This window comes from Denticeps clupeoides, chromosome 14 (genome assembly GCF_900700375.1).
Source record: "Denticeps clupeoides chromosome 14, fDenClu1.1, whole genome shotgun sequence".
In the NCBI taxonomy this organism is placed as follows: domain Eukaryota; kingdom Metazoa; phylum Chordata; class Actinopteri; order Clupeiformes; family Denticipitidae; genus Denticeps; species Denticeps clupeoides.
In genome coordinates this window covers 11,467,744-11,493,136 of record NC_041720.1, presented here as the reverse complement: position 1 = coordinate 11,493,136, position 25,393 = coordinate 11,467,744, and the positions used below count along the sequence as shown (strand labels likewise).

Sequence of the window (25,393 nt, the reverse complement as noted above, 5' to 3'; positions counted from 1 at the left end):
TCAGATTTGGAGTGGCTCAGCAGCGATTTGCATGTTTGCTTTGCTAATGGACGGATTGTATGCACAGGTCTAATGACTCCCTGAGTCCTTGGGGGGGATGGGGGGGGGGGTCTTTCTACACATTGTGGCCCCAGCGGCCCGCGGACAGCAGGAAGGTGATTAATGATGGGGTTGGTCGTCTTTTGTGTTCCGCTGCTCAGCTGCCTACAGTAAATACTTTGCCTCTTAAAATGGCCCTCGGCTTTGGCTGTTTATTTGCTTTCTGCCCGGAGGGTGGGCCCTCGGCAGGCGGTTTACAGTGGGAAAAGACCCCCTCTTTAAAATGCCGTCTCTGTGTGGTAATTAGAAGGGGGAGTCTATGAAAACACAAAAGAGAGAGACTTTTTTTTTTTCTTAACGACGCATTTATCTGAAAGCAACTTTCTCAGACCAATGTGACTAATGTGTGAATAGAATCAGCCAAAAATGGGGGATGCTTGTCTGTACATTCAATTAAAAATGAAACACTATCACAAATTCCATGTTAATTCATTTGATTAAATAAGATTTTGTTCAGTAACTGTCATGGTAACTGACCCATCAAAAGACATAGTGTTTGGACCTGATACAAAATTCTTAGGGATGTTAAATGCTCAACACAAAAAAGTCCACGTTGAAAAGTTGAAAAGTGAATGGATAGAGGGTTGTGGAGTAAGGATAAGGATCAGCATGTTACACATATGAAGAATTTGCCTTGGTGTATGATTTACATTATTGATATGTGACACAAGCTGGGCAGGTAGTTCACACATACACCTAAACAGTATGTTACAGAGTCATATGTATTTGTACACCGAGTAATGCTGGATTTTGTGAATGAGATAGGAGGATGGATGGATGGATGGATGTGTGAAACAGATAGAAATCATTCCATAGCACGTCATAAACACAGCTATCTGCTCCGTTCTATCAATCATCTCCTCATCTCTAGTGTGTGCTAAAGAAGCTGTTGGCTGACAGAGATCGCCTCAAATGAGGGTAGAAAAGCAGCACGACCTCTGACCTCTGTATCTAATCTCCCTAGTCTCTCTGTCCACTGTCCTCCCTCTGGCCTGCATCAGTGTCTCCAGCTGTAATTAAGGCAAGAATGACATAGTTGTGTGTTTAGTATGTATGTGTGTGTGTGTGTGCAGTTCTTCATTCTTTCTTTTTCATGGGTCTTTTTCTGTCATTTTGTCAATAGATAAATTGATGTGTGCTTTACTGCAAAAAGGGTGTGGGACACATTATGGCGGTGGGCCTGTGGGGGGTCACTTTGGTCGCCTGCTGGAATTCTGGGAAGTTGGTATGGAATGTAGGGAATGAAACTCATGTGACTGGCAAGGCCTGAGGTCGCTTGAGGTCAAAAGGACACCTGCTGGCCCATTCCTTGTATGTGTGTGTGTGTGTGTGTGTGTGTGTGTGTGTGTGTGTGTGTGTGTGTGTGTGTGTGTGTGTGTGTGTTTCTGTACTGGAATTTGAGAAATTTTGAATGCCTTTCATGTTTTACAGAACGTCAGTGTGGTGATTCCACCCGTAAACACCATGTTTCCTAACGCCCTTAAGCCCATAAAAGTCACCCAGAAGCCCTGGTTCAGATTTACATTTCTTTCTCGGAAACAGATTTCTCCTCTTTTCTGCCAACCATCAAGGCAGCGCTGATCTTCGTGATATGAGAATTGTTGAACTTTTTTTCAAGGCCATTAATCACACACATTTGCCTCTGCTCTTATGCTGGGATTTTTCAGCGTTTGATTGCTGTTGTGTGCATGGGCCGAAAATCAATCATCATAGTTGCGGGGGACATTAGACAGTAACATTTTCAGGGGTAATTCCTGAGGGGGACATAAAAAAAGTTTTTTTCATGTGCTGCTGACCCTTTCTTAAATGTCTCATATAATATTAAATAATATCTGTTGACCTCCATCAGTGGCCCTGATTCTGAACAGTCTGCCTCCTAGAATAGACAAAATATGTTAGTTTAAGTAGTTTAAAGACAGAATTCTCCTTAATTCATGACACTAACCAAAACCTCAAATCTCAAACTCAAATCTCTTTTTGTCCAGCTCTGTACTCTGTACCTAATGATACGATACCATTATTAAACATTTCCAAGAACAAATCATTCCTTTATGTGGACACTTTTAACAAACTGCCTCAATATTATTAGAATCTTTCAACTTACTTGGCATTTTGGTGAACTGAAAAGCGACCGGATGTCTTTCATTTGTCGTTTCTCTGCCATTTTGACCTGACTAGAAGTCTTTCCATGTAAACCTTTCACTTGTTAGAACTTTCAAACAGTGTGTTTTTAAGTAGCACAATTTGTATAGTGCGTCCAACAAACATGAATATATTGTTCAAATAAAAAAATATGGGGTTTTGTGGGGGGACACATTTATGTCATCCTCCGGGATTTTCGCCTATGGTTGTGTGTTTTTCCAGTTCCTTATGTTTCCTTTTCCTCCGACTCAAGTCGAATGAAATCAGCTCTCTGTGCATGTTAATGAGTCCTGGCGCTCAGTAAAATGACCAAAGACTCTTCTTCAGGAAAGCCGAACCATCCGAAAGCAGTTTCTTGGAAAGCGCTGTGCCACTGGGACTTTGCCTGATCCATTTGTTTGATTAAAGACTGCAGTGGTGGACCAGGCCAGTGATGACGCACACACACAAGAACACACACAAACACACGCACATGCGGATTCCCTGTGCAGTTTCTGCAGAAAACGTTTTGTTTGTTTGCAAAAGCATATAAGTCCAGCAAGAACTCCATATGTAAAATACCCCTAAACTGTGACAGCCTCTCTTGAGAAAATTGCTCCATAGCTGCTAGAAACAGATGTTGATTGGATTCGACTCTGTCTAATGTTCTTGAGAACATTTTCATTCTGCTGATGTGACATGACACCTCAAATGAAATGCTTCAAAATGGCTCCTTCTTAGTCTTTATAACCACCACAGAGTTGGGGGGGTACAAACTTTTGTCTCAGAGTGTATTTCAAAATGTAAACATGTCTGAGTAGGCTTGTGACATTTTGAAATGCTGGGATGCAGGATGTACCATGTATTATGCCAATTTCTCACCAGGTTATGTCAAATTTTTTTCCATAATTACAAAGTGATCCTGTTTACTGGCCATAAGCGGTAGTGGTGGCCGGTTCGAATCCCAATGCACCAAGGTTCCACTGAGGTGCCACTGAGCAAAGCACCGTCCCCACACACTGCTCCCCGGGTGCCTGTCATGGCTGCTCACTGCTCACCAAGGCTGATGGTTAAAACCAGAGGACACATCATGTCACTGTGTGATCACGATAACTTGACTTTCACTTTAATGTTTCTGGGGTGTTTTTTTTAATAGTAATGGTTCTAAATAGTAGAATTTCATGTTTCAGGTCCTGCAGAAGAATGGACAGATCTCCATATCCAGTCTGGACGGAAAGTCAGATGGTCAGACTGAACTGGACCACTCAGAGGAGAACACGCTGGCTGAAGGTGAGTCTGTGAGTGTGTGTGCATGTGAGTAGCGTCCCATTGCGCTGTTTGGACGTGCGCTGGTGAGTGAAATGGTGACAGACACTAAGAGTTTACGACCGCCCACGTTCCCATGTGTGAGTAGTGAGGTAATTGTCCTCAGCTTGGCATTTCGGGTCCGTCCTGATCCAGGCAGTAATCCCTCCGACAACAATGGCGGAACACCAACAGAGTCTCTAAGGCCATCCAATCATGGGGCACCCATGGAGGTCTGCCCAGCAATGGCGTCCCTTTCAGGGGTTAGAATCACAAACTCCGATCTGATTAGATGTGAAACTGTGTGTGTTCCCCGCGACTTGCTGACAGCAGACAGCTTAGCACCCCCACACAATGAGAAAAAAAAAATTAAATGTCCATAACATGTTCATTTGAAGATTCTTTTTGTGTCAAACATCTATTGAGGTTTATTTACATTTGGCTTTTTTTTGCTTGGAATACTTATTATAATCACACCTCCTAATTAGTTTTGGTCATGTGCTTCTGGAGTGTATGTTTCGGTTTTGACCTTGTTCAATTTCTTTGTGTTCCTCATGATATGACCCCAGCATTTGTTTCAACCAAGACTGTATGTGTGTGCCTGTATTTATTTTTGCTTTGCTTTTTCAAAGGTTAAGGACCACCGGGATGCTTCCCTCCAAAAATATTTAGCAGGCTATGACCTCGGCTGTGACCAAAGGGTCTGTACGGCTTTTTAATAAAGCTGGCAGTGTGTGGGCAGAAACCCTACCCTACATTAAACAGCCTGAGATGTACCATCAGACAAGCGAGTGTACATCTACATGGTGAGAACTGAAAGAGGTCACACTGTTATCAATCATGGATGTTAACAGAGTAGCAAAACCGATGCGCTGTGTTTTGATGTAGAGCGGTTAATTATGAGGGGGATCTGTGCCTCGTCTCAATATCATGTAGGCCATTTTTTGGCCATCCAAACTACACAAACTTATACCTTTTGTCCCCAGTCAAGTCTGAATGGTTTTGGAATGGTTTTTAGGGTGGTAGCAGCCTAGTGGGTAGCACATTCGCCTATAAACCCGAAAACAACAGGTTCAAACCCCACTTACTACCATTGTGTCCCTGAGCAAGACACTTAACACCGAGTGTCTCCTGGGGGGGGACTGTCCCCTGTAACTACTGATTGTAGGTCGCTCTGGATAAGGGCGTCTGATAAAAATGCCAAAAATGTAAATGTAATGTAAATGTATTGGGACAGGTCTGGATATACCTGTTCACCTGCACTGCTTTGGGTTGGCTGAGAATCTGGAATTCTCAAAGGAAGAGGCAATAATGTCAACTAATGTATATTAGAAAGGCATTGTGAAATTAAAAGATGCAGGCTGAACTACGATATTCTGGGATACTTAATAATGTTGGGGTGATGTCACCCATAATCTGCTTTTTCCTCCATGCTGTCCTGACGTGACCTCATGACCTCTGAGGTGTAATTGGGGCAGGTTCATGTGTGTTGGGACACCTGATTGAAAGTGAAGTGACTGTCATTGTTTAAACACTGCAGCACAGCACACAGTGACACAACTCAATGTGTCCTTTGCTTTCAACCATCACCCTTAGTGAGCAGTGGGCAGCCATGACAGCCGCCCCAGGAGCAGTGTGTGGGGACGGTACCTTTCTCAGTGTCCTTATCCACTAGGCCAACCAGGGCCCCATCATTTAGTGTTTTCTGGAAGCTTTGTAGTTCTGTGATTCTCCTGATCTGGATTTAAAGATTGTCAGGCTCTGGGGGATGGGTGCCGAGGTTCTCTGGGAGGAGGGTTGGCCACTCAGGAGGTGGTCTGGCAGTCTGGCTCCTCTCCTCTGAGGACCAGATAAACCCCGGCAGGGAGAGCCTCTGAAGAAGCCAGGTCAGGAATGACTCCAATAACACCACATCCAGACGTGCCCAAACACAAAGTCAAACCAGCGGCTGATATAACAACATGAAGCTCACCAGTACATCAATGTCCAGAACATGGATGAAAAACTAAAAATGAAATCATAATAAAACAGCTAATAATAAGAGAGAACAAACTGTTATGATTAGTACTGGTATATTCAAATAATCAAGAAGGTCTCAGTTCTGCTAGTCAAAGCAGAGGAGCCTGATAGGAAGGATGGAGAGATGAGAGTCTGAACAGGATCTGAACTCCAAACTCCGTCACTTCCCTAAAATCCTCTGTTTATATGTTTACATTAGTTTTAGGTTTAGTTGGTTTACCCTGTGACTTTTTATTCTTTTTATAACAGATGTTTTTTTTTTACAAAAGTTTTAATTCAGTTAAACTTTAAGTCATGAAATATAAGAGCAGTTTCTGTTAGAAAGAGCACTTTCTGGGGCAGGTCAGACCTTTTCAACCACTAATGGGCTATATCACATCAGACTTTTGGAACGACCACATTATGAAATTGTAAACTTGTGTTATTGAACGAGTTCCTTGAGTTCTTAAGAAATCGTATACTTCTCACACAATGGGTGTTACTTTGGATTGCATAATGGTTTTCTGTTTCTATTGTGTTTTTCTGTCGACATTACTTTTTTGTTGCGTTTTATAATGGGGAATACTACCAGAGGTTGTGGTAGCCTATTGGGTAACACAATTGCCTATGAACTAGACAACCACAAAGTCATCGGTTCAAAACCCACTTACTGTCATTGTGTCCCTGAACAAGACACTTACTCCTGGGGGACTGTCCCTGTAGCTACTGATTGTAAGTCGCTCTGTAATTCATTGCATTTAACCTCACAAAATATTTTGAATTACAAATCGCCCATTTCACACCTCAGAACCTCAGCTCAGAAGACTACCAGGTGGTAACAAATTATTTGATGTTGCAGGGAAGCATCTTAATTTTGCCTTTTTTTTCAATTCATGGACTTGACAAGCACCCTGTAGCTATTACACCATGCACAATACATGGAAGGCATTTTGTCAGGTGTGGTTTTAAATCTCAAACATCTCTAAAACACCAAACGAATTGGTGAATCACAGTTCCCAACACAAATGTCTTATGTTGGATTTGGTTTATAAGCCGTTGGTATAAGCCATTTGTCACGTCCATGCGGGTGTACGGAGAGCAGGACGAAGAGTGACGGAGACGAGGAATGAAGGACGCTTTCACCTGACATCACGAAACCGGGGTTTAATGGTGAATCACAGGACAGGGGAGACATCCGAGACGTTGACACTGGTGAACACGGAACATAACATTAAAGACCTGACAGCGAACAGAAACGAACAGGGCAGCTTTATACAATTAACACAGGTGAGAACATTACACATGACAACAATGAAACTCCGGTCCGGATCCCGGACTGGAGTAACCCCTTTTCGGACCGGATCGTGACACCATTAGTATAAGCCATTGGTTAGCTTGAGGAGTTACATGCTTTAGAAGGATAAATGTTATGTGCCTTGGGCATTTTCTAAAACACATGCAGGGTTCTTCAATCAATTAGAAATCCCAGCACAGCTTTTTGGATCAGAAATGGACTGACACAATACAGCCCACACATTCCAGTCAAGTGACACCAGTGAGTACGACCATAATCCCTCCAGCATCCCCTTGTAAAGGGATGAAACTGAGGCCCAAATGTCTCAGGCGAGAGGGAGGAACACAGCTGTGCCTAAACTTGAGCCAACACACACCACAGTGCTGAGAGATCTCTGACTGCAGATTAGCCCCCTTTACACTCTGGTACAATACTGTATCGTACCATGCCACACTGCTGTACTGTAGCTTTTTTAGCCTACTGCTGGGGCAAGAAGGACTTACTGAATAGGAACCAAAAGATGGAGCTGAATCCCATGAAAAATACTGAATGAGAACATGAAACACCAGGAGGAGGGATAAGAAGCTTCAACCTTATCAAATACTACTAAGTTCTTGCATGGTGATAATGTGTCTACAGCACATTTTATGTGATGCTTACTTCACCTATATTAGCCAAAGTCTATAAGTTTATAGACTTTGCATTACTGTGCATTACTGGATTTAATGTTGGTGTTTTCTCTTTGTGTGTGTGTGTGAGTGTGCCTGTGTTCACATACATACAAGTGTTTGGATATAAGAAAATATAAATGGCGTTATGTATGTTTTATATGTATGGATACAAATTAATGTACAGTGGTGTTTGTGTGCATGCATACAAATATTGTGTGAGACTTTGTGTGTCAGCACTAGCCCTGGACGATTTACATTATGAGTAGGGGGGTGTCAGAGACGGTCCCTCATTTAGTAGCCTCCATCCAAAATGGCGGGTCACTCTCTGCTGGGCAGCCCAGGGTTTGCACAACTGGAATGGGGAGGAAGGAGTTGAATAAATATTACATACTACAGTCCTGCCAAAAATTCAGCTCTGCATTGTGCAACGCTGGTCGTGAAATTAACCTGCAGGGGGAAACAGTGCCCTTGATACTGAAAAGAGGCATTTATTTGCAGCATTTATCAGATGCACTTATCCTGAGTCACTTGCGATCAGTAGTTACATGGACAGTCCCCCTGGAGACACCCAGGGTTAAGTGTCTTGCTCAGAGACAGTAAGTGGGGTTTGAACCTGTTTTTTTTTTACCAGATTTCTGCTAATCAGGCACGCTTTGGAAACTAAACCACGCTGATGCCCTTTCAAATTGCAACAACAAAGCAATTGCATTCGACAAAGCAACAAACAACTCTATCTAAGCCTGATACAGGCCTACGTTATGAACACAGTGTGGATTTTGGACACGGCCAGCTGAGAGAAACTCCTCTGAACACACATATGCTGATGCAAGCACACACACAGAGGCACTGGGGGTCAGCTTGCTGTTCAGTGGGAGAACCGGGGCTCTGAGAATGAGTTCATGCCTGATCTCACTCACTGGACAGACTCCCCTCCCAGACACTTGGCAGGGAGAGACAAGCGAGGAGGGGACCTAACTGAGGTGTTCTTCTGTGTGTGTGTTTTTCACATAACGTGTGCTCCTACCTGATGAACTTGTTGAGTAAATTATATTACAGCACACACTGTGTATGACACATCAGCATGCCCATAGCCTTCCATTGATGACACAGAGGCCATGTTCTCTTTTTCCATAAAATTTCATTTCATTTATTCATGAATAGATAATTATCTGTGAATTAACCCTGCAGGTTGGCTATATTTGACCTAAAATTATTCAAATGATTTATTACAAAGTAAATTGCAAAATGATGTCATATATAAAACTGTGGCCGCACAAATGAAAGGCCAGTGTAAAAAGTGCAGTCTTTTTACTTGTCAGATAGTTTCAGCAGTTTTGTGTGCATTTTGGAAGATTATGGGATGAAACAATCAGGCTCCATGGGCTCTTTCATCACAGTTCGTCTTCTGGGTGACAGGAATCATGACAGAATTAGTCCATTCTTGTTTTTGTTTATTTCTATAAATCCTGAAGACATACATGATGTGACAATAGTGAACACGCCCCAAGGCCTACATCTAATATAGCGCTTTAAAAACAGGACAGATGTGACATGCCTCCAAATGTATGAAGGTGCTGTGGATATTATTCAAGAACCATTGGAACAGCGTTGCTACTTTACTATTAATTTAATGCTAAAATAATATTATTAAAATTGCCCTGTGATCCCTTGTGATTTTTTGCCATTCCTTTTTGGAAGCCCTCATTTGTGAATCCTTCTCATCCTGTAAAATGAAGCAAAGACAGATAATAATTTACACCGGCGTAACACTGCATTCACTTCACGCAGAGAAATGTAACTGATCATGACAGTGGAGTCTGCTTTTGCGTTTTTATTGCACTATATGGTTTATAAAGTCGGATTCACACACAATAGGGCCAGAGAACGTATCTCCTGTCATGTACCCACCTTCTGACTAAACTAATTTGTCACACCTAATAGTTTAGCTTTGTGGAAATGTTAATAAACCAACCAAACCTGCTGTAACCTGGTTTATTTGCATTACACCAATGCTAAAATATTAGGTGTGACAGATTACTTAATTTTTAACCATGTTTAACCATGTGTTCACTTTTTACAGTTCCATGCTGGCACACAAGGAATGATCCCGGAATGTGGGGGGGGAACCCTGCCCCCACGATTCCTGCATTCTCTCATTCACAGCCTGTATCAGCCGTTAATGGGCCTGTCTGTGAGCTCAAGTGGGGAGGCTGAGAGAGTGAGAAGTGAGAGGAGATTTGCGTGGCGAGAGAGGGAGAGAGAGAGAGAGGAGACAGAGAGGGCGTGTTGGTGGCCATTAAGAGGACTGAGATTTCGGATACATGATGTGATCTAGTAAAAGCTCTTAGGCCTTTCAGACAGGACAGGAATGTCTGAGAATTCTGGGGTGGGGTGAGACAGGGGGAGAGAAGAGAGGAAAGAGATGTTTTCTAGACCTCCAACCTCCAATGTTACATTCAGAAGTGTCTGTGAGGGTCTGTGTGCTTTTGTTTTGCCACAACCTTCCACATGCATCCATCTCCCAGCTATTCTCGCTCACTTTACCTACATCTCAAACTGGACTCCAAAACCAGAACCATTTTCTTTGTCCATCATTACTTTACATAATTTAATTCGATTTATGTAATTGAATTCATATACCCTTTAGCCCAAGTGCTGACTGTATAAATGAATTCTGACAATTCGTGATACTTGATTTACTTGATTTGTGATACTTGATCCATCTAATCATCAATATTAAAAACAATGTATTGAATATAGCACAGATGTAACCTTACCCTTTAAAGTACACTATACAAGTTCTTTTTGACTTTTGGCTTTGACTTGTGTCTGTCAATTTTTGTTTTCATTCTCCAAATTCTTTTGAAAACCCTCCCTGAATTGCAATCTGATTTCATTGTAAAAAAATGGTTGCGGGTAGTTGCATCAGACGAAAGCATCTAAAACATTGTTGCCAGCGCAGGCATCTAAGCACAGCGGCCCCAGAATTCATCAGTCACCACTCAGGATAAACATTTCTGCGGAATTACGCAGCGTGCGGGGCGGGGCGACTCTTTCTGGTTTGGTCACGTCGTGCGGAACATGGACAGCTCACCAGACGGCTGCGCGTGAACTGCTGGCCGGTGGGGAACAGCGGAAGCGGCAGAAAGAGCGTGCGGTGAGAGGGTTGCTGTGTACCTCGAGGAAATGGGAGAGGAAGCTGTGATGTCAAATAGTGACTGTGTTTCCTGTCCTTTCACATTCCGAGCCATGTCGAGCCATTGAAGAGAAAGTGGAAGGCTGGGGTACATGTGGACAGAAAGAGCTCTGTCTGATCCTCGCTAGATATGTGCAGAATGCTCATTTCCTTCTTCCTCCCATTATTTCAACGTTGTCTTCCTGGCTCTAGGAACGCACATACTGCTGTTCTGTGGGTGGGGGGAGCATAACGTCATAACGACCCCGTTCAGACCCTAAAAATCCGCCCCCCACCCTCTTCCCAGCTCCACCCTGGCTTGCATTCCTGTGCTCTGGCACGTCTTCAGATGGTGGAGATATGCCGGACCTCTCCGAACACTATGGGCTGTCAGCGAGATCGATTCTGGGCCACGCTACTCTAAGCTGCGCATAGCTGTCCAGGTCAAAAGGGAAAGGGAAGTTCACTGTGGAGACCATTCCAAAAAGTCAAATCAGCAGGGAACAAGTGCTGCCAGCTCATTCTGCGGAATTTTCATTAGATGGAAGCTTCTGTGTCACATCGGCCCAGTAAGCATCATGTACTCTCTGTATCCTGTACATTCCTGTCCGGCCAGTCACTGCCAGATACAGTTCTGTTGCAGGTGTCACATCCTTTCTTTGGCCCTGTAGCATTTGAGTGTTTTTTTGACTGGTTATTACGACTATACACTATGAGTCAAGAGTTGTAACACACCCACTTTAAGGAGGAAATCTCTTTTTTTTTACACTTATGAGTCCGCTTCATGAGAGCTTGAACCATTGTCTATCTACCAAGTGTGTGAAATGTTGTCACAACCGCAAAACATTTGCTGCCTAAAATATGAAACATTTAGTTTGATACATAATATGTCCGTTATGGTTTTATAAAGAAATTATTACAGTATTAAAATTGCCAATAGACCCTGAAGTCATTGGTTTAAGACATAATCTTTAGTCACTGAGGAAAATGGTTAACCCTGAGTTTTTTCTAGTTAGAATGCAGTAGCCTAGTGGGTGACCTGAATGGCAGCAAAGTCATAGGTTCAAACCCTATTAACTACAATTGCTTCCCTGAGTTGCTGCAGGGGAGTTGTAACTGATGATAGTGCATTGTCGCTTTAACATTGTCACTTTGAACTCCTTGTGAATATAAGACTGTGACCTAAACACAATTTTGTAATACCATTATATCCTCTCTGGCAGTAAGCCTAGCTGATAGGATCTAAAATCATCTCACCATATTTGCTTCTGTCTATTAGAGGTTGCTCTTATTGTTATGTAATTAACCAGTAAGTAATAGTTAATGGGGGTAGTGACCATACTCCAAAATATGATGGGAATTAAAGCTGTACTAGTATGAATTATGCTACTTTTGGTTTCACTCAAAAAACCAAGCAAAAGTTCTTTATTCATTTAGCATGTAGCCTGCTGTTTTGTTCCTCTATGAAGTGGTCTGGGAAAAAAGATAATTTCTTTAATAAAAGCTCTCATCTAGGCCTATTTGCTTCCCTTCATCAGCATTAACTGTGGATAAAAATAGTCTGTATATGTAATGAATTGTATTTTTGCCAAGAATTGGATTGTTTCTGAACTGTTCAACCTGAGCAACGTCCTCTTGCTGTGCCTGGGGATGGGGGCAGGGGTGTTGGGTGGGCTCCGAACCACTCTGGATTTGGGCTGTTATCACCTGTTTGGGAACATTCGGCATGGAATTCACACATTCCAGTGGGACAATGCAAAGGTGTTACCGGCCTCAAAGACCCCTGTTTACCTGAAGGATTCCTCGGAGCCCCTTCTCCCACTAAATATGGGAACTGTTTTAAATTCAAATGAGTAGACCGGGCTCTTTCCTTACAGACGTATGGGCCATGTTTCAATATGGTACGCGAATGTGAATTAGGGAACAACAGGGTTGTCGGTATTTGGCCAAAAGATAGTTTGGCTGCTAGGCTTGAGGATTCATTTCCTCATTAGGCAATTGTAGCACACAGCCTCGCTCCTGTGTTGGGCCTATCAGAGGTAGCATTCCTGTAGCCTTGGACTCATAAGATACGAGAGGAGAAGTTTAGGTTTTTGGCGAGGTGGTATAAAAAGGGAGTGAGAGGAACACAGAGCGGGGGAGGACCAAAGATTTTTGAGGAGGAGAGAGAAGAAGAATTTGCGAAACACAATGAAGTGGAAGGGGTGAAGTTAGCCGGTAACAGAGTAGGGAGGGGATCTCCCCCAAACCACCCCACCCGAAGATCTGTCACTCTGCATTCAGGTCAGTAGTAAAAAAGAGGGTTGGACGAGCATTCTTAGCTGACACTGAATTCTACAGCAGTGATGAGGGGGGAATGGGCCGAACTAGAAACGGACTAGGAGCAGGAAGGAGGGGTGGAGACCAAACTCATTGAGAAGAGGGGCTCACAGCTGAAGAGTAGTTGCGTAGGAGGAGGAGGCAAGCGGGGGAGGTGGTGAGGAACTGGGAGAGGAGGAGGAGGAGTTGGAGGCAGGGGTGGTCCCACATAAGAGTGGTGTCGGGGGTCTCTTGAAAAAGCATGTGAAAGAGCCTGCTCAGTTTTGACCGAGAACAGATTCGGGAGGAGAGACGCACTCCGGCCCCCGCACACAGCACGGCGAGGGACACCGACTGGAGACCAGCCAGAGACACACCCTTTTAACTTATTTTGTTCAATTTTTTTGTCCTTTTTGCCTTGAGTATCTATCTTGAGGGATCATTTTCCCCAATGCTTGGAACAATAACTCTAACAGGTGAGTTGAAACTCAAATTCATGTGTTTCTGTACGTCCCTTGGGTTGTGATGTGTATAGCTCAGGGCATTGTTGCACTGTGGGTGTGGTTGCATTTGCGGTTAAATCTTCTCTATCACATCACAGACGTTCCATTTGCATTTGTCTGGCTCATCTTCAGGGTTTCAATAATGTCACTTTAATGGGGATTTTGCTTGGATGAGATCAGTGGGTTGATTTATAATACTAAATGCAGTATATTTATAATTAACCATGTATGATGCATATGATTCCTGGGGATGAGCAGCAGCCCTGACCAACTTGGAGTGTAGTTTGGTGTGAATACTTCTTTGCTGCTTGGACAGCGGTTTGGGAGTAAACTTTTTTATTTTAGAAACACCCACAGCTGCTGTCTGAGCTGCTTCGTGAAGATTGTAAAAAATCGTACTGGTGGCTGCGTTTCGATTTGCCCTGAGGGTTGGGGATGGCACACAGGCTCTGTTACATGCTAGTAGGGTTTGTGTTAGAGAACTCTTGGCAGAAAGAACATGTGTTTTTAGGGTGAAATTTTATGGCATTGTTGTAGCTTTAGAAGCATGTATGACATTTTGTTGTAATTTTTTTTTGTAGTAAACAAAACCGGGATGTTTTATTCCAGCCCTACCTTAATCGGAGTCAGATTATCCTTATTAAGCAAACAATGAATGTGGCAGGCTGAAAGTAGTTTAGGTTTCAATGAAAACCTTCTAGCTGGGGTCGTTCGGGATCAGATCTGAGTTCCTCGTATTTTGTGGAACCTGGCAAAGACTTACATTTCAACATGTGTGCTTCTTTTTTATTACTTTGGCAGCTTTGTAACAAAACCTTGATCAGTAAGGGCGTGTATGTGTTTAGTGGGGGGTGGTCAGTGGAGATGGGGTATCTGGGTTAAAAGGGGGAGGGGGGTTGCCACCCCTTAGACTCAACCTTGATTTTTTTTCACAGCCTCTTCTGTGTAATTTAGAGGTTGTATTTGCACACATCTGCTGGCCAAATTTAGCAAACACTACAAGATGAGCAAAAAGCTACCTTTCACCCACCAGTCCACTTTGGACCATGTTTCACAAGGAGAAAGCCACACAGAGAGTATCGCTGCTCAAGTTTCTCCCATAGGAAATACTCGCAAACAATGGGAGATGTAGGGCAACGGATGACCTCAGCCAGCTCACACACTTGCACACACACGAATTCTAGAAGCACAGAGATCGCTATTGCTTGTCTATGTGGATGGGGGGCACGGAAAGACTGCAGTTTGGTTTGCGTCTTTTTTCCTCATTTAGGGGCCGTGTTAACTGTGTGAGTTCTGACTCGGGATGCAATGGACCACTGGCGCCAACATGTCATGAATTTTTCATGTTTGAGTAGCTCGCACTCATTAGCTCATACAGCACACATCAAGGCATATATAGGAAATGCATATTATTCTTGTGGATACACAGGCTTGAGTTTCCTTTACCAAAATTATATCATGCATACATTTACAAATTGACAAATGACATATTTTTCTATATATTGCTATATATTGGTTTGGTTTCACCCAGAAACAAATGTGAGACATATTGGCGAACCGATCCGGAAGTAAGTGGTTCTTTTTAATGGTCGTTTGCCTTCTACCTCATCAATATTTACAGTAATTGTTTTCCAACATTACATTTGAAATGCATTACATAGGAAGTTTATAACCATAGCTGCTCAAAATGGAAGTTTAACCATTAGGTCTACAAGGAGGTACAATAGCATAGCTGGGCCCCCCTGGGCATTCAAATTCTGGTGTAGAAGGAGCCAGTAGTCCATTGTGTAAGGAGGATGGAATACAAAGAGCTCTTAGCTGTGGTGTGATGGAATTTGGGTTGGTAGGGGGATGGATGGAGTGCTGTGCTACAGAGAGAAGTGGGGGATACTTATAAGTGTTTTGCTGTCTGTAAGTCACGTAGAATGTTAATCTGCTACTCCCATGGAGCCTTGCGTGTTTTGGTCTTGAGGCCAAAATTTATTGCATGTTCTTTACCACTAATCTGTTAATATAATTAAACTTTGGAAAAGGGTGTCCAACTGTGTTCTTTAGTCAGTAGTTGCAGGGATGTGAAGGGGTGCTGGGGTTATTACGGTAGGGTGGTAAATTACAGGGAACAGAGTAGACAACAATGGGTTGCATAATTAATTTGAGTGAAATAGCAGATCATAATTTACTGTGTAAATTTGATTTGCGATGCCTTCTTCTACTAAGGTTATTCACAAGTGTGAACTTACCTATCCACATGATTGATAGCTCTTCATTTGAAGGATTTTGGATTATTTAGACTTAGTTTTTATAATACGCTCAGTAGACATAATATTTACAACAGGATTTTTTTTACTACTGGTATATTTATTGTATTAAACCCAAAACATCTCACTGAGAGACTTTTTCATATGCAGTCCAGTCTCGATTTAAATAAATCCAGTTAGACGGTACAAGCGGAGCTGTCCATGGTTATTTAAGGGATTTTAAGAGGTTAATGTATTTTCTGAACTGATTGGCTATGTTAAAACAAACACTATGGTGATGCAGTTGGAGTGCTCACAGTAAGGTTTGACTCACTCCAATTTAGTGTGTTATATCTGAGGTGAGTAAGGTGATATCTAGGCATTAAAACATTGGGATTTTGTTTTGAAAGTCACAGGGTGGGTTCAGGACCCCCAGAGAGAAGGCAAGCAGTGCCAGATGTGAGCATTTCCCTGCCAAAGGACAGAGAGTCTTAAAGGCCAGTGAAGCCATATAAACTCAGAACCACTTCCCCCTCATGCCCTCTATCGACTCCCCGCTCCTGTTAAAACACAGATAGATATGAATGGAATTTCAGGCATTGTTGGTGTGTGTGTGTGTGAGAGAGAGAGAATCCAGAAACTGTCGCTGCATGTGACAGTCTTTCGTGGTGCCAGTCACAAAACTGCGTCAGGAAGGGCATATGGAGTAAAATCAATTATGCGGACTCACAGACTGGGTGATCCACTGTCCGACCCCTGACAGGAGCAGCTGAAGAGAGACAATGTTGTGTGTGTGTGTTTCGTTTGTTTTTAAGTGTGTGTGCATGCCTTTCTTTTCCACACCTGTCACTGTGAGTTGACACATTTTGGCTGACCAAGACCACAGTTCAGCTCATGGAACAGAAGAACTTTATCACACCATGTCTCTTGGACATGAATTGGTAAATGTGGAATTGATGTTGTTATAACGAATCAAACAAATTTACTGGTGGGGTTCCATGTGTGCTAACATATTCCTCAAAACATGATTTCACAACAGGGGACACTTAAAACAGTGTACAGTACCCCACTTTCATTTCCAGTGAATTTCCCATTGTGCACAGGCTCAGTATATAACTTTCAATACAGTGCAGCCCAAAACCCTAATGTGTGATGATCATCCTTTATCTTTGATCCCATTTTGTTAATCGATTTGGACTTACTCTTTTGCAGTTGGCCAAACAGATGCTGTATCTCAGAAGGAGGACAGCCCTGCTAGAATGGAAATGATCCAGGATGAGACTGCACCTCAGGTAAATGGAGAAAACGAAGAGAACAAGTTGGCTGATGCTGATGAGATTACAACCACAGAAGAGGAAAAGGCTGCTGAAGACAAGCCAACTGAGACTAATGAGGTGGGATTCAAGAAGATCTTCCGCTTTGTTGGGTTTAAATTCACTTTGAAAAAGGACAAGAATGAAAAGTCCGAGCCTGTGCAGCTGCTGACTGTCAAGAAAGAAGAAGATGCTGAAATGGGTGTTTCTGACGATGCCAAAGAGGAGTCTGCTGCAGAAGAAGCTGCACATGCAGAAGGAGTCAAAGAAACTGAGGCAGAGACCATCACAGTAGAACCAGGTGATGACACGGCTGAGACATCAGTAACTGAGCCTGACAAAACTGAGGCACCAGATGAGGAAGCTGAAGCTACTGAACCTGCAGATGAGAAAGCAGAAGCTACAGAACCGGCCACTGAAGCAGAGGCAATGCTGACACCAGAAAAAGAGTCTGAGATTGTGCCATCTGATTCACCTGTTACTCAGGAGACACCTTCTGCTTTCAAGAGGTTTTTCACACAGGGTATTTTCTCAAACCTAAGAAAGAAGACCAGTTTCAAAAAGACCAAAGATGAAGAGCCATCAAAGGATAAAACTGCTGAAGAAGACATCAAAGAAGCTGAAGAAAATGCTGATGCAGAGGCTCCAGCAGAAGGGGGTGAGAAAACAACAGAAGAGGGTGAAAAGGTCATAGAAGAGCCCAAGGAAGATGCAGACATTAAAGAAGAAGAGCAACCAGCAACACCTGAAAAGACCAATGAAGAACCTACTGTAGACATAACTGCCACAGTCACAGAAGAACCTAAACAAGATGAGATAGAAGCTCCAAGTGAACCACTGTCTAAAGATAAAACTGAGAAAGACGAGGTCTCAGAAATTGAAACCACTGACAGTGCCAAAACTACCAAGGAAGATGCTGAAGATGCCTCAGAGAGACAGCCAGGCCAGGACAAGGCTCCTGCTGAAGCTGCTGCAGAGTCTGAACTTGTTTCATCACAAGAGAAAGCAAAGGTCCAGGGAAGTCCATTGAAAAAACTCTTCACAGGTGCAGGTTTGAAGAAACTGTCTTCCAAAAAGCAAAAGGGTAAGAAAGAAGCTGAGACAAAGCTGACAGAATCTGGAGAAGCAGCCTGTGAACAAATTCAGTCATCCACAGAATCTGCAGAGGGCCAGAGACCAGACAGCAGCCCATCATCTCCTGAAGAGTCTGGGGAACACGTTCTTGGGGAGGTTCCCTCAGCTGACGCAAGTCCAGAGGCAGAGGCGGAAGCATCCACTTCTGATGGAGAACGTAAAAAGGATGGAATTCTGCCGTGGGCTTCCTTCAAAAAACTTGTAACTCCAAAGAAGCGAGTGAAAAGACCTTCTGAGAGTGAGGATGAGTCTGCCCCTGTTGACAAAAACAAATCTGCCACACTGTCCTCCACAGAAAGTGCTGTGTCTGCAGAAAAAACAGAAGAACCTAAACCAAGTGATGAAAAACCAGAAGAGCCTAAAGCAAGTGAACAGAAAGTAGAGAAGTTAGAATCTTCTACTGAAGAACCCAAAAAGAAAATGGACACTTCTGTGTCATGGGAAGCTTTGATATGTGTGGGTTCATCCAAAAAGAGGGCCAGAAAGACATCAGACTCTGATGATGAAGAGACCAAGATAGAAGAGACAGCACAGCAGTCTGCAGAGGAGAAGGTTAAGACTGGTGAATCTGCTCTTGGGAGCTCACAGGAGGCAGACCATGAGAATTTGGCATCTTCTCCTGAGCCAGAGGGAGAACTGGTCTCTACTTGGGAATCCCTTAAAAGGCTTGTTACTCACCGTAAGAAGAAACCTGATGACAAAACTGAGGACACATCAGGAGCTGAACAAACAACGTCTGACAGTGAAATACCCAAAGAGGAGTCAACATTCTCCCTGAAGAAACTGATCCCTGGACGCAGGAAGAAGAAGTCTGAGGGAAAACAAGAACAAGTTTCCTCTGATGTAGGCTCAGCAGAAGAAGACTCTGACACGCCTGCCGTTGTGCCCCTGTCTGAATATGACAATGATCAGACTCAAACAACCACAGAAGACTCCAAAACAGAGGAAACCAAGCCAGAGGCTGCTCTCTCAGCCACTCCGGGCAAAGTCTCTGCTGAGGACAGGGCACCATCTTGGATCTCAGCCACTGTGGAGGATGTTGAGGAAGAGGGAAAGCAACTAAGTGACATTCCAGAAGAAGGAGACACTGCTGCCACCCCCAAGTCCACAGACAACTCAATTGCTGAAGATATTGTGGAATTAACCTCAGAAGCAGTTACTGCCCTAGAGCAGCCACTGGTTTCTGTTGTTGAGGAAACGGAAATGGTCTCTGCCGTCTCAAGGATTACTGCATCACCTGTAACCTCAGGAGAAACCACCCCAGTTCCACGAGACGGTGAGATAAAGGAGACTGAAGTGGTTCTACAGGAAGTGGTGGAAACTGTGACTGTTATTAAAGGTACCATGTCAGTAACATTAACTGAAGACCAAAAAGAAGTTGCAGCAGTCTCCACTGAACCTCATCAAATTGAGTCTGCCACTCTAGAAGATAAGGTGGTGTATGTGGCCCATGAAAAAACAGAGGCCACTTCTATCTGCACAGGGTTGGTGACTCAGGAAATTGAGAGTTTTGAAATGGAGACCACTGTCTCCTCTGTGCAGCCTATCATTACTGTCACGGAAACAGTCGCCACAGAGGTAGTTGTGGAGGACAAGACAGAGACCACTGTCTTCTCTATGCAGCCTCTCACTACTGTCACTGAAACGGTCGCCACAGAGGTTGTTGTTGAGGACAAGGCTGAAAAATGTGAAAACGCATGTGTAACAGAGGATAGAGTTCATGAAGCCGAGGTGCAGATTACCGAAGTCCTTATGCCACTGGAAAATGCCATTGAAATGCACATGGAAGAAATTAAAGAGGACCCCGCAGCAAGTGAAATCCAAGAACCAACAGCGGTCAAGATCGCAACCATCAATGCTGTTCCAGTGGAGGCTGAGGTCTTGGAGGAGCCTGTGATGGTAGAAAACTCTCCTAAAGTAGAGACAGTGGGTCCCATTGAACCTACCATTGAGGAGTCTCTCAGTACACAGACAGCTGAAGTCACAGAAGTTGCTGTTGCAGAGGCTGAAAAGGTTCAAGAACTTGATAGTGTGGATGAAATGGTGGCCAAAGCCGAGTTAACAAAAGTGGAAGAGGTTTTTGAGGCTGTGACACAGGAATTTGCAACATCCCTATTGGCTGAACCAGCTAAGACAACTGAGGCAAAGGAGGTTCCTGACGCGGTCAATGCTCACGCTGATGATTTTACACTTGTCAAAGAAACCGTCTGTATCTCTGCTGCAGAGGCTGCAGTTGAGACGGTTGCCATTGAGACCACGGATGACCATGAAATCGAGGGGGAAGTAGTCAATGTTGTTGCATCAGAAACCGTTGAACAGCCCAGCAGCGAGTCTGTGTCCGAAGTCAGTGCCATAGTCCAAGAGGTGTGTGAGAAGGTACCGGATCTTCCAGAGGGAACACAAGCCGAGCATGTTAAAGAGGAAGAAATCATTGAAGAAAAGAGTACAGTACTTGTTCAGACTGTCATTCAAAATGTCGTGGAGAACCTGTCTGTGGGAACAGAGCAAGCAGAAAGTGGAATGGAGCCAGAGGAGAATTTGGCTAGTATGGCTGAACAAGAGGTGCTACTGAAGTCTGAGCCAGAGCCAACAAAACCCAAGACAAAACTTGATGATAATCTGGTATCCGAAGCGCCTGCTGTTAAAGTGTCAGGAGAGGAAGTTTTAGAACAGCCAGCTGTGCCAGAAGCCACGGACAAAGGAGAGGACATCACACCAGATCTTACAGAAATACACCCAACAACAATTATCAAAGCCATTTCAGTAACAGAGACCCTTCCGGTTTGCGTTCTGCGTGAAATTGAAGCCGTGGACGAAGAGGTCGCTGTATTGACTGTAGATGGTACACAGGAGAGTCAGGAGGAGACAAAAGTTGATTTCAAGCAAGCTGAAGAAGAGGTCAAAGTTAGTCTAGAGGAAGAGAAAGTAGGATCCAAGGACACAGTTCAGACCAAGGAAGCAGAGATGGAAATGGACGTTCAGAGCAAAGTACAGGCTGAGCAGGTGACAGAAGTACAACCTGAAAAACAACCCACCACAGAGGAACCTGAGACAACTGCTGTTGTAGCAGAACCAGTGATATGTGTCTTTAGATTGGCCGAAATGTCAGATCAAGGGAATTCCCAAGTTCTCTCAGAAACCTCAGTACAAACAGAAGAAAAGAGTCAAGTGGAAACAACAACAGATGTGGAAGCAGAGCAACCAGTGGACGCTGCTGACAGCTTGAACCAGCCTGAGATTGTGGTGGAACTGTGCCAGACAGTGCAGCAGATAGAGATCGAGAAGGCAGAGGAATTCACCGACAGTGTTGAGAACGCAGAGGGTGCCGGAGATGGAGTGGCCCAAGAAATCACTGCTGAAACGAACATGAAAGACGACGGCGCCGCGGGTCAGGAACTAACACCAGACAGCCTTCAAGCACCCCTGGAAGAGCCTCAAAAGGAGGCTTCAACACAGGAGACGCCAAGCCAAGAGGAAGCCACAAATGCAAAAGAAAATGCCACCTGTCAAAATGCAGATGCTAAGGACACAGCTGTGGAAGCCAAACCCAAGGTAGAGAAGACGGCGAATGCTGTAGCTGCAGAGGTGGTGGAGGAGGTCATTGAAGAGGCAGTGAAGGAGATTGAGCCAGTTTCCAATGAAATTGCTACAGTATCATGAGCAGGTTAGTCATAATTTATATCAATTACCCTTTAACTGTTATTTAGCTATCGTCCCATAAAATAGCCAGAAAAGTTAATATATGAAGACCCCGAGCACTGTGTGAATGTATTGAGTACCCAAAGGAGGAAAAAAAAGAACATGTAATTTTCAAATTCCTTCAGCATCCCATCTCATAATCTTCATGTGGTGCTTTTAAGGCATCAATGGGCCCTAATTTTGTAAGGGGTGGATTTGGCCGGCATGATGAAAAAGCTTTTGTTCCACGCACAGGTAACCAAGGGACCTTCGATATCAAAGCAAGAATGCTACGGGTTGCCCCAGTGCTTTGTAGGGCCGAGTTCTTCAGCGGAAGCTGTGTGAAGGGGAGATGAACTTGTGCTGACAGACTGATTATTATTCTGACCTCCGCAGATCAGGCTCTGTCCTTCAACCCTCCCATTAAATCATTCCCACACTGTACAGTTTAGGACAAAGGGCCGCATAATTAATAAGCTTTATCTTTATGTCATAATGTCAGCAAACACAGCATTTGGAACTCACCTTTTGGATCTAGGACATTTAAAAACAGAAGATTGAACTGAAGTTGAAGATGTGTAAAAGATAGATGAGGAGGAACAGCTGGGCGGGACCGAGATACATTTTTAATGAGCTCTAATGCAGCACTGCAATGGTGCAGCCCGTAGAGAAATACGGCAGAATGACAGCCTGTGGTATAGGGCTCTCCTCCCTCTGCCTGTGTCTGCACTTCTGCAGCACATCCCAGCCGAGTAATAAAAACTGCACTGGGGAGCTGGGTAAACCAAGACAGCAAAGGCTAGTACAAAACTATTTATCTGGGTTCTATTTACCCTTTGCTGATCGAATAAATATATCCATAAAAAAGGAATTTCTTAATTTGCATTGTTGTTGAGTGGTGACACAAATCTCTGATTAATTAAAATTATTTTGATGTCATCGTGAAAAATGACAGAACATTTTCCCACCTTATGTCACAGCCTGCAGATGTGAGGAGAGTGTGAGAGTGGGGCCTAGAAGATCCTGAGACCTGGGACACTGAGGTTCCTCTGGCAAATCCGCTGAGACTGAACTTTATCACACCTGCCAGAGGAGCACCATCCCCTTCCCCCTAATTCTGGATGTCCTTAATTCTCTAATCAAACGCAACCTCTTACACAACCACCTTTACAGAAATCCTGTATACACAGGTCAACAAACTCAAAACACAAATACACACGTTCTTGTCCTGCTTGTTATTCATTTGATGTATGCTTCCAGTTACAGTTGCATCCAATCACACTCCACTTCATTGTAGAGTGCTATCCAATATGAAAGTGTGTATGCACCTGTCTGAGGTATTGTTGGTGTGTGTGTGTCTGCGACCTGAAACCTGTCAAGAGGGTTATTACCTTGTATATTTTTATTTATAACTAATTATTATTTTCGCTTTGCTTCATGTTGTTTTTAAAGCTTATTGTACAAAGGCAGTCACCACATTTTAAGTATGGTACAGATTTACTGTCAATTTATGTTCAGATCAAAACTTTTGATTCATGTAGTAATGTGAACAGAGTGGGACAAGTTCAATCGTATAATTTAAACTTAATTTCTCACAGTACGGTCTATCCAAGCCTTAACATTAATAAAGATAAGTTAATTTACTTTAGTAGATAAGATGTCACTGACTGGTTGTGAAATTGCAAATCATGTAAAGATATGACTTTGATATGTGAACAAAAAGTATTTTTGGACTTGAGGTATACTTTGCATACAGGTGATCAATGGATTGTTGCATTTGTGACACATTTGCATGCTTAGAGAGGGTTGGTGCTTAACATCAGCACACATAAATGCTGTAGTGAGACGCATGGGAGAAATGTATTGATCTCCTAGTGACAGCCACTTGGGGCCACCTTATGGCCACCAGGAGTAAAGGCCTAAACAATGTGCTCTGAGGCCGTGGCCTTTTCCCAGACTAGTCACAGGCTTATATTCAGTTTGGTGAGGCCGTGGCCTTTTCCCAGACTAGTCACAGGCTTATATTCAGTTTGGTGATTGTTTATAATCTGTAAATTCAGGACCTTTCGTGTTTTTCTTTCTTTTTTAACATTCAATTGTTTAATAACATAAAGCTAAATTTTATGTGCTGTGGCACAAACCATAATTCCTGTGTTTTGTAACAAGACAAGTTGTCAAGAGGATTTACACATTGTTAGTTGTAGGCTTTGGTTAAAATGGCTGTAAATGAAAAGAACTGTAAGATCCTGGTAAACTACCACCATTTTCAGGGATCGATTCACTAAATGTAAACTTAATTTACATACAGTTCATACATACAGTTCAACTAAACATAACTGCATCTCTTCATCTATTCAAGCTTTTTTAGTAACACAATCTAACTGTGAACTGCATAACATTTGTACAAATTGTATACCTATGTACTTTAGACATATTGTAATAATAATACCCTGCAAAAGCAAAATATGCATCTGTAGCACGACATCATTCTACCTTTTTATATATTAAAAGCTGTTAATAGTATGAATACAAATTCATGTCTATATTTCATTCAAATAAAGCTAGCACTATAAAACCATAAACATGTGTGGCTGCGTCTGTTGGACTGTAATGTTTGTTAGTAATGCAAGTCCATATGTCTCGTTGGGGCATTCTGGAGGATGCACCAGGGCAGATGGAGGTCACATGAGCTCTGATGCAATGAAGAGCGAAAGAAAGGGTGACATCTAAGGGAGGGGAGACAAAGTTGTTGTGAACCATGGTGTCCACAGTGATGAAATAGTGGCAGGATGCTGGGAAGTCCTCAAAGCTGACATGGGGAAAGTACCCTCTTGGACTTCCTCCAGCACCTAATCATTCTCAGCAGACTCCCACCAGTCCTCACCCTCGTCCCCCAGGTCCCTAACATTATTATCCTCCAACTCCAGTCAGTTATCCCAGGAGGGTATTTTATATCGAAGTGATCGTGAGCCGGGGAAGTGCACGCCTAGTGGTTAGGGGATCCCGATCCGCCATGGTGTCACTGAGGTGCCACTGAGCAAAGCACTGTCCCCACACACTGCTCCCCGGGCGCCTGTCATTGCTGCCCACTGCTCACCAGCACACCGTCTGCTGTGCTGCAGTGTTTTACAATGACAATCACTTCACTTTCAGGTAATGTGGTCATAGTGTCAATATAGAGATACAAAACCAAAGTGCATTCAAATGATAGAACTAGCTTTAAGATACAAAATTATAGGAAATTATAACACCAAGAAATGTTTAAAGAGAAAAAACCTCTTAAAGAGGTGGGTTTTAAGCAGATTCTTAAATACTGCCAGGAAGTTTGGCCAAGTGAAAAGATGGAAGCATGTTCCACCAGCAAGGCACAACCTGGGAAAAAGAGTCAGGATTGAGATCAGTCACTCTTCAATGTTGGGAAGATTACTTTGGAAATGTAATTCGTCACCCTATTTAACGTGTAATAGTAGTGTAACTAATTATAATATAAAAGTTATCTAACTAATTCTATTTGATTACTTTTGTAAATTACAAATGAATAATCTTAAGCTCTTTTTTGTTTGGCTC

General features: G+C 43.2%; 1 protein-coding gene across 2 annotated transcripts in view; it reads left to right on the top strand.

Moving 5' to 3' along the window:
• Positions 1 to 24,408, top strand: part of akap12b (A kinase (PRKA) anchor protein 12b) — a 44,290-nt gene extending 19,882 nt beyond the window's left edge. Inside the window, exons 2-4 of one of the 2 annotated variants that reach the window (XM_029002168.1) lie at positions 3,411 to 3,510; positions 16,914 to 21,812; positions 22,807 to 24,408. In XM_029002168.1, the coding sequence (XP_028858001.1) occupies positions 3,411 to 3,510; positions 16,914 to 21,808 (4,995 nt within the window). In that variant the 3' untranslated portion in view covers positions 21,809 to 21,812; positions 22,807 to 24,408. Of the gene's footprint in view, positions 1 to 3,410; positions 3,511 to 13,223; positions 13,438 to 16,913; positions 21,813 to 22,806 lie in introns of those variants that run through there. The other variant, XM_029002169.1, reaches the window with a different exon arrangement.
• The last annotated feature ends 985 nt before the right edge of the window (positions 24,409 to 25,393 follow it).